Below are 16,977 nucleotides of genomic sequence, written 5' to 3' on the forward strand. Positions count from 1 at the left end.
CCAACTCCTTGTCTAGTGTAGTTACTGTCATGCCACGACAGCACAAACAGATCCGGAGCTAGACTAGCTGGAGGCAGCAGGGGATGAGGCCTTAATTAAAGAGAAAGACAGAACATAAACCTGGGAAATGCGATCTTTCCAGTGATAACAGAGAAGACGAAATACATGAAGTGAGATGGGCCGGGGGCCAGAAGCATCCATGTTGTTTCATGCAGTTTAATAGGGGAAACTGAAGGCTGGAGAGTGGTGCAGACTTTGGACTGGCTGAACAATAGAGCCAAGCCCATATGAAACTCCATAGCTCCCCCTCTTACATGGAATGTCAACCACACCCACTGAGCTACAGTCCAATCTGCCAGAGAGGCCCAGGGTGGGATCAGGACAGAATGGTTTTAGTGCTAATGTTGGCCATCTGTGCCGCTAAAGAAAAACTCCCTTCATAGTGTAGCTACATACTGGCCATACGGCAATACATAGTCGTTTGCAGAGCGGGATAGAGAGAGAAGCTATGTCCCAATTATCTCTCCTTCCACCCCAAGGATGTCCTTGTTCACTTCCATTTATGGATTTGAAAGGAAATATCTAGTACAGTAAAAGACATATGGTGAAATAAGGCCCATGCCTTCACCAACCCAATTCCTAGAATTGTGGGAAGTAGTGAACAGGTGCACAATTCAGTAAAAAAAAATATATATAAATTGACACGCACCCAGAGACAGATTAACACATTTCCAATCACATTTTGACATACTACCTTGTGGTCGTCGGCCATCTTCCTTCCAGCCCACATCTCCTTGACCATGAGGTGCCAGAGGTCAACCTCTGACTTCAGGTTGACCTCGAACGTCTCCTTCCTCAGGGTGGTCTTGATCTTCAAAGATGGGATCCTCAGCAGTAGGAAGGGAGCAGAGGATATCTTCACCTCCTGAGGTACAAAAGCCAACCGGTTATTCACTAGCCTGGTGCCAGATCTGTTTGTTCTGTATAGCCAACTCCTATGGTTGTAAAGACCACAGATCTGGGAGCAATTATTCACCTAACACCATCTTTGACATTCATATTAGTAATGTCATATTTGGTAAGACTTTGTATGATAGTACACATGTATAAGGCCTTATGAGTGTATTTATAGTGGCTTATGACACACTTACAGTGCGCTGTAACACTTGCTATAAGCAATCATAACATGGATAGACCCAGGAAAATGTCCTGTTTCTCAATATGACAGTATATGAAATAGAGTGTTTTTAAAAAACAGATGTAGTTGTCTACATTAGCTGCATAGCAGAGCATAGATTACACATATATAAGCACATCAAACACATTCCTTTTATTGTATAGATTAATGCATGGATGGGCAACTTTGATGGGGGTGGGGGCCACAAAACATCTGAACTGCGTACCCATGCATACACCATGGTTTACAGCTAATTTCCTACAATTCTACACATTTTTCCATACGATGGAGAGAAATGTTTGCAGTTTTTAATATGATATCTGAGTGAGACTGACTAACAAAATCAAATGCCCCCACCCCCCAGCCAGTAATTCAACCATGATTACTAAGTTTAGATAGCTGGCCGCTACCAATCTAAAAAATGTTAGCTGACATGGGCTAATTGAATGACTATCAGTGATTGACAGAGAAAAACTGTTGATGTACAACCAAATTTCGAAATTGCACCTTGTGTATTCTACTATTCTAACTTCCAACACTAAGTTGAGACCCCGACGGAGTGAATACATTTTTTTTTTCATTATTGATCCGAGAGCCTTCAATGTATTCACATACTGTAGTAATATCTATAAAAATATATAGTATCATGAATAATATACAGTATATCACAAAGTGTAGTAGTAGCGTAGATCAATTAGATCCTAACTCACCTCAATGTCTCTGAACTTGGTGACCTCCATGTACCCGGGTCGTCCTTCGGTCAGCAGGAACAGCCGTCTCTGTGTCATGGCGATCTTGCCCACGCCGTGGCTGGTCTTGACCGAAGAGGACAGCTTGAAGACACACTCATTAGCCTCCAAGTGCTCCAGGGCCGAGGCCGGCAGGGCCACTTCCTGAGCCTCGGCCTCAGTCTCCTTCCAGAAGGTGTAGAACACGCGGAATATCTCCGGGTCCACCTGTTTCTGCTGGCCTGCAGGGAGCAGTCTAGAGTCAGGGTTTTGCAACCATAGGGGCAGTTTACATTCACTGTAAACTGGGTGTGATTCAACTAGGTTTCTCATTCAAAACAATAATCAATGAGCTAGAATGGAAAGGTGACTAGCAGGGTTGGGGAAGGAGTTATAGTATTAGGAACCACATTAAACAGCCTTTTTTTGATTGGCTGGTGGAGCAAGTTCATGGTGTGTGGGTTTACTGGAGAAAAAGATTCACACAAAGCTCACTGGACGTTAGGGCCGGGACCATAACAGTATAACAATATTTTTTCCATGGCAAAATTGAAAACACGAAGCAGACTAAACTCTTTAAAAACCTGCTGTATGTAAAATATTGTGTTCTATAGCTTGGAAAATAAATAAATGTGACTCTGGATGACAACATAATGATGTTTTGTTTCCTACATTAGGGCTGTTTTTCTAAATATGTTAAATCCGCTTCATGTTTTGTTTCGATACTGATATTGTCCCTGGCCCTACTGGACGTGCACAGTATGACTCCTATGTAAAGTGAAACGTGAGGCACTTTAACACACTTCCATGAGGCTACTCATAGTCCAATAGACCATTGTAAGATAAGAGTCCTGTAACAGTCAATTGAACACATAGGACGAATAGTATTCGTCCTTCAAAACAATGAAAGAAAATATTACCTAGACGTCAGCCATGAATGCTATGTGAGGTGTTTGAAGCGACACTAATGTTAAAAGCAAACACTTCTCAGATTTAAGACCCGAGGGGATAGTTGATTAAGCAGAACACACACAGGCCAAGATAGGAGTTGGGCACAGCACAATCTGCAGGCAGTCAGGGTATAATGCTATGCTTACCCTCCAGATTGGAATCAAGGTAAAAGATAGACTGGGAAGAAGCCTTCACCGCAGAGCCACCACCACCACCATGCCAACCCAAGCTGCTCTTACAACATTCTGATCAGGTAAAGGATAAGAAATTAAGCAGATTCAATAGTCAGATGAATTAGCATGGCCATTCACACTACATGTAGTAAGGTATTAACACATCGATCACAGGGACTGGAGTGATTACGGATTATAGGCCAAGTATTATCAATTGGATTATGTTCATGAGTCCCATACAACAAGGGGCTACTGCAAAACTAACATAGAAGAAAACCTCCACCAAAAGAGACAACCCTCTCTCCTTTACTCTCACTCATTATTTCCCTCTTTCTAAGCTTGGTGTCTGTATTAGAGGTCAACAGATTAATCGGAATGGCCGATTAATTAGTGCCAATTCCAAGTTTTTATAACAATCGGAAATCGGTATTTTTGGGCGCCGATTTAGCGATAAAATAAATAAATAAATACTTTTATATAACTAGGCAAGTCAGTTAAGAACACATTCTTATTTTCAATGACGGACTAGGAACGTGGGTTAACTGCCTCTTTCAGGGGCAGAATGACAGATTTTCACCTTGTTAGCTCAGGGGATCCAATCTTGCAAACTTACAGTTAACTAGTCCAACGCAATAACGACCTGCCTCTCTCTCGTTGCACTCCACAAGGAGACTGCCTGATATGCGAATGCAGTAAGCAAAGGTAAGTTGCTAGCTAGCATTAAACTTATCTTGTAAAAAACAATCAATCATAATCACTAGTTAACTACACATGGTTGATGATATTACTAGATATTAACTAGCGTGTCCTGCGTTGCATAGAATCTGACTGAGCATACAAGTATCTGACTAAGCGGTGGTAGGCAGAAGCAGGCGCATAAACATTCATTCAAACAGCACTTTTGCGTTTTGCCAGCAGCTCTTCGTTGTGCGTCAAGCATTGTGCTGTTTATGACTTCAAGCCTATCAACTCCCGAGATGAGGCTGGTGTAACCGAAGTGAAATGGTTAGCTAATTAGCGCGCGCTAATAGCGTTTCAAATGTCACTCGCTCTGAGCCTTCTAGTAGTTGTTCCCCTTGCTCTGCATGGGTAACGCTGCTTCGATGGTGGCTGTTGTCGTTGTGTTGCTGGTTCAAGCCCAGGGAGGAGCGAGGAGAGGGACGGAAGCTATACTGTTACACTGGCAATACTAAAGTGCCTATAAGAACATCCAATAGTCAAAGGTTAATGAAATACAAATGGTATAGAGGGAAATAGTCCTATAATAACTTCTTACCTGGGAATATTGAAGACTCATGTTAAAAGTAACCACCAACTTTCATAGGTTCTCATGTTCTGAGCAAGGAACTGAAATGTTAGCTTTCTTACATGGCACATATTGCACTTTTACTTTATTCTCCAACACTTTGTTTTTGCATTATTTAAACCAAATTGAACATGTTTCATTATTTACTTGAGGCTAAATTGATTTTATTGATGTATTATATTAAGTTAAAATAAGTGTTCATTCAGTATTGTTGTAATTGTCATTATTACAGCAACAAAAATAATAAAAATCGGCCGATTAATCAGTATCGGCTTTTTTGGTCCTCCAATAATCGGTATCGGCATTGAAAAATCATAATCAGTCGACCGCTAGTCTGTATGACTTCCTTACCCACAGTGAGAGCCTCAAACAGCCGGTGAATGGTCCCCTGGTCTTTGACAATCCCAGACTCCTGCACGTGCCTCACAAAGTCCTCCAACTGCATGTGCTTTTTCGGGAGTTGGAACCGCTTGACACCTTCGTCGACATGGCGCGCCCGCTCCCTCTCATGGTCCCTCTTTACTCGACTAATCAGGTGTTTGATTTCGGGTCGGCGGTCAGCCAGTGCCTGTTCGCCCTCCTGTAGAGAGTCCACCAGCGCGTTGACCAGCTCGCCAGGAAAGATGTCTGTGTCTGTCTTGTAGAGGTTCTGGAAGTCTTCTAGAGCATCCAGGCGTTTACCGGCCACGGTGTTGACGAAGCCCCTGAGGTAGTGATAGCGAGCCAGGAGAGAGGAGTCCCCGGAGGCCGCCCCGCTGATGGCCTTGCCCAGGAGGGTGATCATCTCCTGGTAGTAATTCTGGACGTAGTGGTAGGCCAGCGGAGGGGGGAACTCAGGAAGCTTGAAGAATCTCACGGGCCTCTGGGGAGACTTCATACCTATGGGGTTCCATCACAAAGGTTTCAAGAACTGAGGTCAGTGTTTCTTAGATTAAATCCATTCATACAGAGGAACCCTTAAAAAGGGCCAATCAGCAATTGGAACAATAACAAAGGATTGTCCAGACCACAGTTTCGGTAAAAAGATAGATAAATAGATAGAGCTATGAATGCAAGGACCGACCATCCAAATTAAAAAATTAAAAATCCACGGTATCCAAATTAAAGTTAACCATGTTGAGGCTATGCAGTGCTTGTTTACATTTACCTTATTTACAAACATTGGAGTAAAACAAGCTGATATTTTGGGTTCTGATGGGGTACACCAGTTAAACCAAGCTCATGAGGCATTTCTAAGTTATATCAGGGGTGTTGAATCGAGCCCTCAAGTGGTTTGAGTAAACCATTTTACCACATCCAAACTGTGTAGAATGATAATGGTTTCTTGACACTCCAGCTTGCTAATGAATCACTAGACAGTCAGGGAGCATTGCAAACTATTTTTATAATACATTTTCAGTGCGGCCCTCTGGACCTCGTTGAAGAACGATTGCGGTGACCCCCCTGAGTTAAATTCTTCGCCGGTCAATGGTAGTAGCATAGAGGAAGAGGCAAAACGGGAGGCTTTACTCCAGAATTCTGGTATGGAGGTCAATGATTGTAGAATTTGGTCAACAAAAAATAAATATAATTGGTCATTTGCTACATGAGCTTTATCTGATCGAATAGAAGTTTCGCATTGGTTAGGTTGTTACAAATACACTAATATAAAAGTTGACGCACGACACTTGGCCAACTTTGGAAAACAACATATCGAGGTTGTGCCTGTTGTCATAGAGATAGATAGAGGACTCATAATGGATATAACTGTTTTAGCATGGTCATTGCCATTAAGGGCCTCCACCATTCCACCAAGTAGTACACTGGGTGGGGATTCCTAGAAGTTGGGAGAAATCAGCCAATTAATCAAATTGACAACGTTAAAATGCCCATGCCATCACAGACGCTATAATGGCAGATACAAAGATGAGTCCTCTCTCGCTCTCTATGGCTTGTTGTTCACACGCGTAGCTGTCCACCTGAACCTACCGCTGTCCACCTGAACCTACCGCTGTCCACCTGTATGTTCTTGAAGGAGGTCTGCCTGAGGGGCCCCGCCAGAGACCCCCCACTCTCCCCCAGGTTGGGCAGGCTGGCCCCCAGCCTCTTGCTGAGCCGGCTCTCTGGGCTGGTGTATTTACGGGCCAACTCCTGCATGGTGGGCCGCCGCGGAGACTCTGTCATGGACCTCAGCCTGGGGAAGAGGCCAGAGGTGGAGGGTGAAGTTGCCTCTAGATGCTGATCTTGGGTCAGTTTAGCATTTCCCAACTAATGGTAAAGGTTAGGGGAGGGGAAGCTGATCCTAGATTTGCACCTAGGGGAAATGTCACCCCGTAGCACTACGGGGTGACACTGCCGTAGCACTAACACACCTCTAAAGGGTGATGAGGAGTTGAATCAAGTTTGTTAGTGCTAGGATATTTGTTATTTTTTTAACCAAATTGAAATCCTATTGAATCCAATTCCATTTGCAAGGTTAAAATAAACTCTTACTAGTTTAAAGGTAAATATTTATGCTAAACTCTCATCTTCCCTCTCACCTGTAAGCTTCTGTCCGAGTACTCAGCTCCATACGTGTGAATGCGTCCATCTTCCTGGTCAGACGATCCCGCAGGAATGAGTGGAAGATGTGTGTGTCCAACACCTGCAAAGACGACAAAATATACTGCATTCACTTTCACTAGGATCACATTCTGGACAGAAAATATTGCCCCAAATATTGTAGGTTAGAAGTCAACAGAGATTGACATCTCACTGGACAGACAGACCAGGATTTGTATCATACCTTCTTGTAAAATGGCTGGTCTGCTGGCTCTCTAGACCTAAGGAACTCTTCACTGTTGAAGACTCTGTGCTCATAGTTGAGGTGATCGTGGACTTCTCTGTCGTGGTGGTTGGGGTGAGGAGTATGGGGGGGTAATAATCACTAGATTAGCTTTCCTGTCCTGATATTTTACAGGATATTGCTGTGATTTTGCACAGGGAATTGCAATTGTATTGATTGTAATAAAGCAAGATTTAATAGGATAACTAAGAGTGTTAGAATGTCACTATTTTCTAAATAGTTAATTTGATAATCAAAAAGGCTTTGCTTGTGAGAGAAATAGGCATCTTTGGTCCAACCCAAAATGTATGACTAGATATGCTCAATGTGAGTCTCAATTATCAAAGTTACATAATTAAAGCATGTCAATTAGGTTATAATATTGTACCAACTATGTAATAATATAATAATCATGTACAGTATATTTTAAGTCATAGTGAACGACGGTGTATAACAGTATATATTTGATGCCTTTTGTCTCTTGCTAGGCAGTCATTGTAAATAAGAATTTGTTCTAAATTGACCTGCCCGGTAAAATAAAGGTCAAATACAATTTTATAAATGATACTGACCTGAAGATGTTGACGATGAGTTCCAGAGTGATGTTCTGGATGTGTGTGTTGAGTTTGCTCTGCCACTGCTTCCTCTGGGCCCTCCTCGCATTCACCTCTGTACTGTCCCCCAGGTGACACACCTCCAGGTCATAGTGCACCTGGAGACCCTCCACCCTGCACACACACCCACCCACCCACACAAACACACTTAATGGGGAGGGGTAACAAAACATTTTCTATTCCAATACTCGACTTGGTGAAATATTCTGAAAACATGTGGCACACTTATCTGCATAACATCCCTATTCATTACAATACACATTGTAGTAAACTCAGCAAAAAAAGATACGTCCCTTTTTCAGGACCCTGTCTTTTAAAGATAATTCATAAAAATCCAAATAACTACACACATCTTTATTGTAAAGGGTTTAAACACTGTTTCTGATGCTTGTTCAATAAACCATAAACAATTAATTAACATGCAACTGTGGAATGGTTGTTAAGACACTACCAGCTTACAGACGGTAGGCAATTAAGGTCTCAGTTATGAAAACTTAGGACACTAAAGAAGTCTTTCTACTGACTCTGAAAAACACCAAAAGAAAGATGTCCAGGGTCCCTGCTCATCTGCGTGAATGTGTCTTAGGCATGCTGTAAGGAGGCATGAGGACTGCAGATGTGGCGAGGGCAATAAATTGCAATGTCCGTACTGTGAGACGACTAAGACAGCGCTACAGGGAGACAGGACGGACAGCTGATCGTCCTCGCAGTGGCAGACCACGTGTAACAACACCTGCACAGGATCGGTAAAGCCGAACATCACATCTGCGGGACAGGTACAGGATGGCAACAACAACTGCCCGAATTACACTAGGATTGCACAATCCCTCCATCAGCGCTCAGACAGTCCGCAATAGACAGAGAGGCTGACTGAGGGCTTGTAGGCCTGTTGTAAGGCAGGTCCTCACCAGACAACACCGGCACCAACGTCGCCTATGTGCACAAACCTACCGTCGCTGGACCAGACAGGACTGGCAATAGGTGGTCTTCTCTGAGGAGTCGTGGTTTCGTCTCACCAGGGGTGATGGTCGGATTCACGTTTATCGTCGAAGGAATGAGCGTTACACCAAGGCCTGTACTCTGGAGCGGGATCAATTTGGAGGTGGAGGATCCATCATGGTCACAGCATCATTGAATTGAGCTTGTTGTCATTGCCGACAATCTCAACGCTGTGCGTTACAGGGAAGACATCCTCCTCCCTCAGGTGGTACCCTTCCTGCAGGCTCATTCTAGCATGACCCTCCAGCATGACAATGCCACCAGCCATACTGCTTGTTCGGTGCGTGATTTCCTGCAAGACAGGAATGTCAGTGTTCTGCCATGGCCAGCGAAGAGCCCGGATCTCAATCCCATTGAGCACGTCTGGGACCTGTTGGATCGGAGGGTGAGGGCTAGGGCCATTCCCGAGAAATGTCTGGGAACTTGCAGGTGCCTTGGTGGAAGAGTGAGGTAACATCTCACAACAAGAACTGGCAAATCTGGTGCAGTCCATGAGGAGGAGATGCACTGCAGTACTTAATGCAGCTGGTGGCCACACCAGATACTGACTGTTACTTTTGATTTTGAAACCCCCTTTGGTCAGGGACACATTATTCCATTTCTGTTAGTCACATGTCTGTGGAACTTGTTGAATCTTATGCTCATATAAATATTTACACATGTTAAATTTGCTGAAAATAAATGCAGTTGACAGTGAGAGGACGTTTCTTTTTGTGCCGAGTTTATCTTAGGACAGCAGACTAACTGTGAGTCTTGTCCTCTAGGTAAAATTCCTTAGGCACCAAACGAAAGAAAACAGACTGAAACGGGGAGGGACATGCCGAACAGTCCAATAAGAAACGTTTTGCAACGGCGAGCCCTAATGAACACTCCCCAGATGGTCTCCTACCCTACCGTTTTATAAAACACTCTGCGGCCGCCAGCGGGACATCCGGCAGGTCAATCCCATCAGACCAGGAAGACGACACGGTCCCATCATCAATATTAACCAGGATCAGATCATCCGTTTCCTGTCATGTAGGGAAAACAGAAATCAACACAACACAGTAATACACAACACTGCCCCTCTTAGAGAATACTGTGTGACGGAGGAGAACAAAGGATTAGGGACAAGTCAAGTGGATAAGCTAAAATTAACTTGACTCTTAACGCCTGTACTTTATGTTAGTTAGGACATTGAACCACATGATCCTCTATACCGTGTAAGCAAGTGGAAACTGAAAATAAATTATACATCTTAATAAAGCATGATAAATATGGGTATTAAATAAGAAATAAATCACTGATGCCAGAAATATTCAGACTGAGAGGTGTAAACATTCTCCACTATGGTACGAGTGCTCCTTACCGCGGCTACCTCCTTGTAGTGGTGCAGGTGGCAGACCATGAGGTAAGGGAAGGTAAAAGAAAATGTACTTTATTGTCCATCAACGTACAGAGAACAGAAATGTGTCTTTATGCTCAACCCAACCCCCAGAGACACACACCTATGAGGGGCTGGGAAAATGAGTCAGCCACAGTGCAGTGCCCCTGAAGCAGTTCTAGGTGGTTAAGTGCCTTGCTCAAGACCCACTTCTCTAATCACTAGGCTACCTGCCGCCCCAGGTAGAGGTCACCACCACCACCACTTTAACCTCTGGGGTAGGGGGCAGTATTTTGACATCCGGATGAAAAGCGTGCCCAAAGTAAACTGCCTGCTATTCAGGCCCAGAAGCTAGGATATGCATACAATTGGTAGATTTAGATAGAAACTTTAGAGTGTTTTCTAAAACTGTTAAAAAATGATGTCTGTGAGTATAACAGAACTGATATGGCAGGCGAAACCCCGAGGACAAACCCCCCCCCCAAAATAAATAAATAAATGCAGCCTACCACTATTTTCAATGGTTATCACTTTTATTATAAGGCTAAGTCCTCCCAGATTGCAGTTCCTAGGGCTTCCACTAGATGTCAGTCTTTAGAAAGAGTTTCTAGCTGAATTTGGGAAAAATGAGCCAGAAACTGTAGTTTTCTAGGTGGCTCCCATTTTTCTTGGTGGCTCCCATTTTTCTAGGTGGCTCCCATCACTATCGGATTACACCATTCTAGCATGGCCATGTAGTGAAAATCCATCCTTACCGCAGCCACCTCTTCATAGTGGTGCAGATGACAGCCCATGAGGTAGGCGGTGGGCGCCATGAGGAAGTCCAGCATCTGGCGTGAGAGGATGGGAACGAAAGGGTGCTGCCACACCAGGGGATGGATGAAGAGCATCAGGCTCTCTGCCAGCAGGGTGAGCCGGGCCCAGTCACAGGACAACAGTACTACCCTCTGCTCTATCAACAGGCTGGTAATGATCTGAAGAGCAGAGGCACCAGCACATGCCCGCAGGCACACACACACGGCTACATTGATATAGAGATATACACGTCTTTTACCAATCAAAACAGGTTGACAGAAACATACTGTATATTTGCACACAATCCCATTTCCAGTCTTGCACAGTAGACTTTATTTAACTGCATTGAAAGAACAGATTGTGTAGTGGGTTAGGCATTTTAGTAGAAGTACAATCAGGCTGTGTGGGACAGCTATGTACTGTCTGTCCTCACTTGGAGGAGCTGTCGGGGTCTAAAGCACAGGAAAGGCAGATGGAGGTCCAGGTCAATAGCCGGCCGGTCCTTATCCTCCCGGGAGGGAAGCCCAATCTGGAGAGGCCTGAGGTTAAAGACCTGGGACAGGACAGAGGAACAACATAGACCACCAACAACAGATATTATCCTGATGGAACATTACCAACATAACAATAGAAGAGAGAAACATGATGTGTTCCTGTATGGCTCAGTTGGTACAGCATGGTGCTAAATGGCATATAGTACAGTTTAATAATGCACGTATATCAAAGCGAGATGGAGAGAAAAACAGTTGGCTCACCACATGAAGTTGCCCAGGTGGGGGAATGGGCACCAGCGCCAGCTTGGCTGAAAACTCCTTCACCCTCTCCTCAAAGTCCCCCATCCAGCTGGGCTTGAGCTGGGTCAAGAGACTGGGAGGGACACCGTTCAGTAAAAACATTAACATAAAAAAGGTCAATAGGTGCCTAAGATGAGTAAACTGATCATTGACACATGATGATGGCCCAAGTCTGGCTGGATTTAGTTTGATATGTACTGTTTGGTATTCTCTTCCGGTATTTACTTGAATGAACACAAAGACCTAGAGGAGTAGGAGAAGAGTGAATTGTTCTCACCATGACAGGCAGTCCCGGAGAGCATTGTAGTAAGGATATTTAGAGATGACACAGATGCCGTATGCCGTGTAGAGACGGGACGACTTGGAGGACGACAGGTGGCCATTTTGGTGCCCAACATCCTGAAAAAACTGGGAAGAGTTCCTTACTAATTAGTGACCTTATTTCATCAATCAAGTACAAGGGAAGAGTGAAAACCCGCAGACACTCAGCCCTCTGTGGAATGAGTTTAACATGTGTTCTAAACAATACACAGACAGGTAATACACATACCTACATTTTTAGTGCAGGATGGCATTTATTGGGATGACTCATGTACTGGAGGCAGCTCTGCAGGGTAGTCACTAGCTGGCACAGCCACAGTCATTAAATCGGATTTTAAAACTTCTTTGGGATAGGGGGCAGCATTTTCACTTTTGGATGAATAGCGTGCCCAGAGTAAACTGCCTCCTACTCAGTCCCAGATGCTAATATATGCATATATTATTAGTATTGGATAGAAAATACTCTGAAGTTTCTAAAACTGTTCGAATGATGTCTGTGAGTATAACAGAACTCATATGGCAGGCAAAAACCTGAGAAAGAATCCAAACAGGAAGTAGGAAATATGAGGTTTGTAATTTTTGAACTCAGCCCCTATCGAATACAGTGGGAAATTGGTCGTTTTGCACTTCCTAAGGCTTCCACTAGATGTCAACACTCTTTATAATGTTGTTTCAGGCGTCTACTGTGAAAGGGGGCCGAATGAGAGGGGAATGAGTCAGAGGTCTGGCAGCAGCCTCTATCTCAGTCACGCGCATTCACATCAGGTAGCTCTCGTTTCATTGCTTTTCTACAGACAATGGAATTCTCCGGTTGTCACATTATTGAGCATTTATGATAAAAACATCCTAAAGATTGAACTTTAATACAACTTTATGAACTTTTTGCTTTGGATTTGTTTACCAAACGCCCTAACAAAAGAAGCTATTTGGTCATAAATTATTAACTTTATCGAACAAATCAAACATTTATTGTGGAACTGGGATTCCTGGGAGTGCATTCTGATGAAGATCATAGAAGGTAAGTGAATATTTATAATGCGATTTCTGACTTCTGTTGAATGCGCAACATGGCGGATATTTATTTTGGCTGGTTTGGGCTCTGAGCTCCGTACTCAGATTATTTATTTCATGGTATGCTTTTTCCGTAAAGTTTTTTTGAAATCTGACACAGCGGTTGCATTAAGGAGAAGTGTATTTAAATGGAACATGCATAACACTTGAATTTTCATCAACATTATAATGAGTATTTCTGTGAATTGATGTGGCTCTCTGCAAAATCACTGCATGTTTTGGAACTACTAAACATAACACGCCAATGTAAAATGAGATTTTTGGATATAAATATGCACTTTATCGAACAAAACTTACATGTATTGTGTAACATGAAGTCCTATGAGTGTCATCTGGTGAAGATCAAAGGTTAGTGATAAATTTTCATCTCTATTTGTGCTTTTTGTGACTCATCACTTTGGCTGGAAAAATGGCTGGGTTTTTCTGTGACTTGGTGGTGACCTAACAATCGTTTGTGGAGCTTTCGCTATAAAGCATTTTTGAAATCAGACACTGTGGCTGGATTAACGAGATTTGTATCTTTAAAATGGTGCCTAATACTTGTATGTTTGAGAAATTTGATTTATGAGATTTATGTTGATTTGTATTTGGCACCCTGCAATTTCATTGGCTGTTGGCGAGGGGTTCCGCCAGCGGAACCAGTCCTAGACAGGTTAACCCTAACCACACTACTAACCTTATGCTGAGCCCTAACCTTAAACACATTTCTGTTGTTATGAATGTTTATGATATATTGCCAATTTTTACTTTGCAGCTGGCAAAGTAGAAATCTCTCAGCTCTGCCTCCAGGACAAGATTCATCCCAATAAAAGTCAACCTGCAAATGTCAACCTGCATGAATAAAGCTCAGCTGGTGAGCCGTCTCACCTGTATAGGCCTGTAGTACTGCACCACTACAGCATGTGTCCTGTTCCCAAAGACATCAGTAAACACCAGGTAATGGTACGAGTCTTCTCTCTGCTCGCTGGCTATCTGAAGACCACCTGGTCAATGGAAGAAAACCGACAAGGTCTCATAAGCATGACAAGAGGAATCACATCACTGCTTCATATACAGTTGTGTGTGATAATCAGAACATAGATAATCAGCTCATAGTGTATGTGCCGTGTTTTGTCCTAATTTGATGGATTTAATTTACTAGAGAGGGATATCGTACAGTAATCAACATCTCAATACTAAAGGTATATGGGATTTAGCTAGACAGCTAGTTTTCATCCATCCTTGTCTAGCTATTTCACTATCATGATTCTAGTTTGAATCAAAACTGCGACTTCGACATCACGCTGTGTCACCTGGGAAGCAGAGTTGAGGCAGGGCGATGAGGTCCAGGTCCTTGGGGACACTGATGTCTTCAGTGGTGGTGCCGCCTCCTCCATCGCTACCCTTGGCTGTCTCTCCGTTAGCTATTCCAGCCCTCTCCTTCTTCTTCTTGATGAAGGAGCGCCTCCTCTGGACCCTGCTGAAGGCCGGGGCGTGACCATGGGTCTCGCTACTCGCACTCTCCTTGGTCACAAAAGGTGGGGCGTGAACCTGCAGTACCTCTGCCCCCAACAGGGGAAGCTCTTTGATTTTGCCCTGTTGGTGGGACTGGCAGGAAGTGGAAACATTTTCAATATGTAACATGCTGTACATAACATACATAGACCTACATATGATGTGTATAAGTATGTTTCTTACATTTACTTTAAGGGACTTGCTCAAGGACACCGGCAGATTTTTCACCTAGTCGGCTCAGGGATTCAAACCAGCAACCTTGCGGTTACTGGCCCAATGCTCTTAACCACTATTCCACAGTGTTCTTATTGATATGATGTGGTGGTACCCTAAGCCCACAATAACCAATGTGTTGCAAAAACAACAGTGTATGCCCCCACCATGTATCAGTCCATTGATTGAGTCAGCAGTACCTACCTGATGGACTTCCCTGAGTTTTTCATTGGCTGCTCCAACCACTACACAAGCCTCCAGCAGTCCAGAGGGAATATCTGCCATCAGAGCCTAGACAACAGCAGAGCCTAGACAACAGCAGAGCCGGCCAGATACCACAGAGTGTGTGTCTACCAAGCTGTCTGGTTACAGCATTGTCTTCTGTTTGGAGTCCAACAGGTGGCGTCACCCCTTCGTAACACTCCTCCTGTAAGATCAACCGAGTGTGGACAGAGTCACACCATCTGACGTGAAGCAATGGTGTCTGTCTACAGTCCATACATCCAGACTAGAGTCAGAATGCTAGGCGTCCTGCTTCTTCCACCTCTTTCTTCACCTTCACAGGACCCATCTGGACCAGAACCACCTAGAGGAAAGGCCCATCTCAGTAGAATCATCCAGACCATGACCTCAGGTCTAGGAAATGACAGACATGAGTCAGTTAGGTTAGTCATTCTATAAGCCACTGAGATGCTTACACTCCCCCAAACACATTGTCATCCCACCAGATGTTGGGGCCTGATCACTCAGACATAACCACAAACACATCCTTAAAATGTTTCAAATGCATCTGAAGCCCAGGGGAGAAAATCAAGAAACAGTTGTTACCGTAACTTGACAAAAGATTCATCTGAAAGTCTAAACCTGATAGTTCCCGTAGATGCAAACCAGAACTGTTTAGAGTTTAACCTCAAACTACCCAAGAAATCTTTTTTTTTTCCCTAAGCACTACAGACCAGATTCAAGCTTGATGATTTAAAATCAGCTGTGTAATGTTAGGGCAAAAAACTCAAACGTGCACCCCTTGGGGCCCTGAGGACAGAGTTTGGGAAACGCTGACCTAAGACATGTTTTCCTTTCTAGGAGTGAAGATTTCTAGGTATAGTTTTTCCTCAGAACAAATAACCAACGTTACACATTCCTCTGCGGACTGTGTTCTGAAGCCTCAGATTGTAATTCACCATCAGTCTGCATTCTTCTGTCCATTTGAAGATGTCAGACATATATAGCCTACATCAGTTATTCACACAGTGTACAAAATAGCGTTCCACAGGAATACTGGCCCATGTTGACTCCAATGCTTCCCACAGTTGTGTCAAGTTGGCTGGATGTCCTTTGGGTGGTGGACCATTTTTGATACTATCCTGTTGCCTAGTCCCCTTACCCCTACACATATCTACCACCATCACACCAGTATCTCTGCACATGTAATAATTGTATTGGAACTGACAAATATTTCCTGTATATAGTATGCTTACTTTGTGTTTCATATTTATCATTCTTATTTTATGTTTTTTTCTAGTAATACACTTACTGATTATTGTGTTGTTGGGTTTTGAGTTTGCAAGAAAGGCATTTCACTGTACTTGTGCATGTGACATTAAAACTTGATTCACCTGGTCAGTCACGGAAAGGGCAGATCTTCATAATGTTTTGTACACTCAGTGTATGTCATAGGCTTGTATCAGTATTGATGCATAAGCATAGCTAGATCAGTTCTCAGTAAATCTTACTTACACACTGCTGCCAGTACTACTGCTGCTGCTACTACTACAAATAGGGGCAGTGTCATGTAAAAAGCTCACAATCGATTATAATTGTGAGCATTTTTACGCTTATGACTGGCTGTGATTGTGATGTCAAAGACTGAAAAAGCTCAGCTTGAGAATTCTCACGCTTCTGCCACAGAGTTTCTAAACCCAGAGGTGCAACATCACGAGACTTCCGGGAATGCTAGCGAATGTTCACGTTGTGACGATATTTCCGGCATGTGTTATAACGGTGTTAAAGCTCACAGTCAATCATAATCATCGATTATGAGCTTTTTCACATTACAAGCAGCAGGTAGCCTGGAGTTTAGAGCGCTGGGCCAGTAACCCAAAGTTTGCTGTTTCGAAATACCGGAGCTGACAAGGTAAAGGAAAAAAAAAGAGATCTATGTATATACAATGGCTT

At 43.5% G+C, this 16,977-nt stretch overlaps 1 protein-coding gene across 4 annotated transcripts in view; it reads right to left on the bottom strand.

Moving 5' to 3' along the window:
* Positions 1-16,977, bottom strand: part of LOC109904405 (DENN domain-containing protein 3) — a 44,722-nt gene that overhangs the window by 13,820 nt on the left and 13,925 nt on the right. Inside the window, exons 2-18 of one of the 4 annotated variants that reach the window (XM_031788854.1) lie at positions 15,007-15,438; positions 14,388-14,682; positions 13,963-14,078; positions 11,981-12,111; positions 11,665-11,776; positions 11,343-11,462; positions 10,870-11,088; positions 10,100-10,111; positions 9,646-9,761; positions 7,711-7,866; positions 7,100-7,196; positions 6,855-6,958; positions 6,324-6,508; positions 4,687-5,214; positions 3,003-3,101; positions 1,888-2,147; positions 755-925 (exon numbers count right to left, since the gene is read on the bottom strand). In XM_031788854.1, coding sequence (XP_031644714.1) covers positions 755-925; positions 1,888-2,147; positions 3,003-3,101; positions 4,687-5,214; positions 6,324-6,508; positions 6,855-6,958; positions 7,100-7,196; positions 7,711-7,866; positions 9,646-9,761; positions 10,100-10,111; positions 10,870-11,088; positions 11,343-11,462; positions 11,665-11,776; positions 11,981-12,111; positions 13,963-14,078; positions 14,388-14,682; positions 15,007-15,087 — 2,802 coding nt within the window. In that variant the 5' untranslated portion in view covers positions 15,088-15,438. The remainder of the gene's footprint in view (positions 1-754; positions 926-1,887; positions 2,148-3,002; positions 3,102-4,686; positions 5,215-6,323; positions 6,509-6,854; positions 6,959-7,099; positions 7,197-7,710; positions 7,867-9,645; positions 9,762-10,099; positions 10,112-10,869; positions 11,089-11,342; positions 11,463-11,664; positions 11,777-11,980; positions 12,112-13,962; positions 14,079-14,387; positions 14,683-15,006; positions 15,439-16,977) is intronic. The other 3 variants (XM_031788855.1, XM_031788856.1, XM_031788857.1) reach the window with 3 other exon arrangements.

Source organism: Oncorhynchus kisutch, linkage group LG14 (assembly GCF_002021735.2).
Source record: "Oncorhynchus kisutch isolate 150728-3 linkage group LG14, Okis_V2, whole genome shotgun sequence".
NCBI classification, from domain to species: Eukaryota; Metazoa; Chordata; class Actinopteri; order Salmoniformes; family Salmonidae; genus Oncorhynchus; species Oncorhynchus kisutch.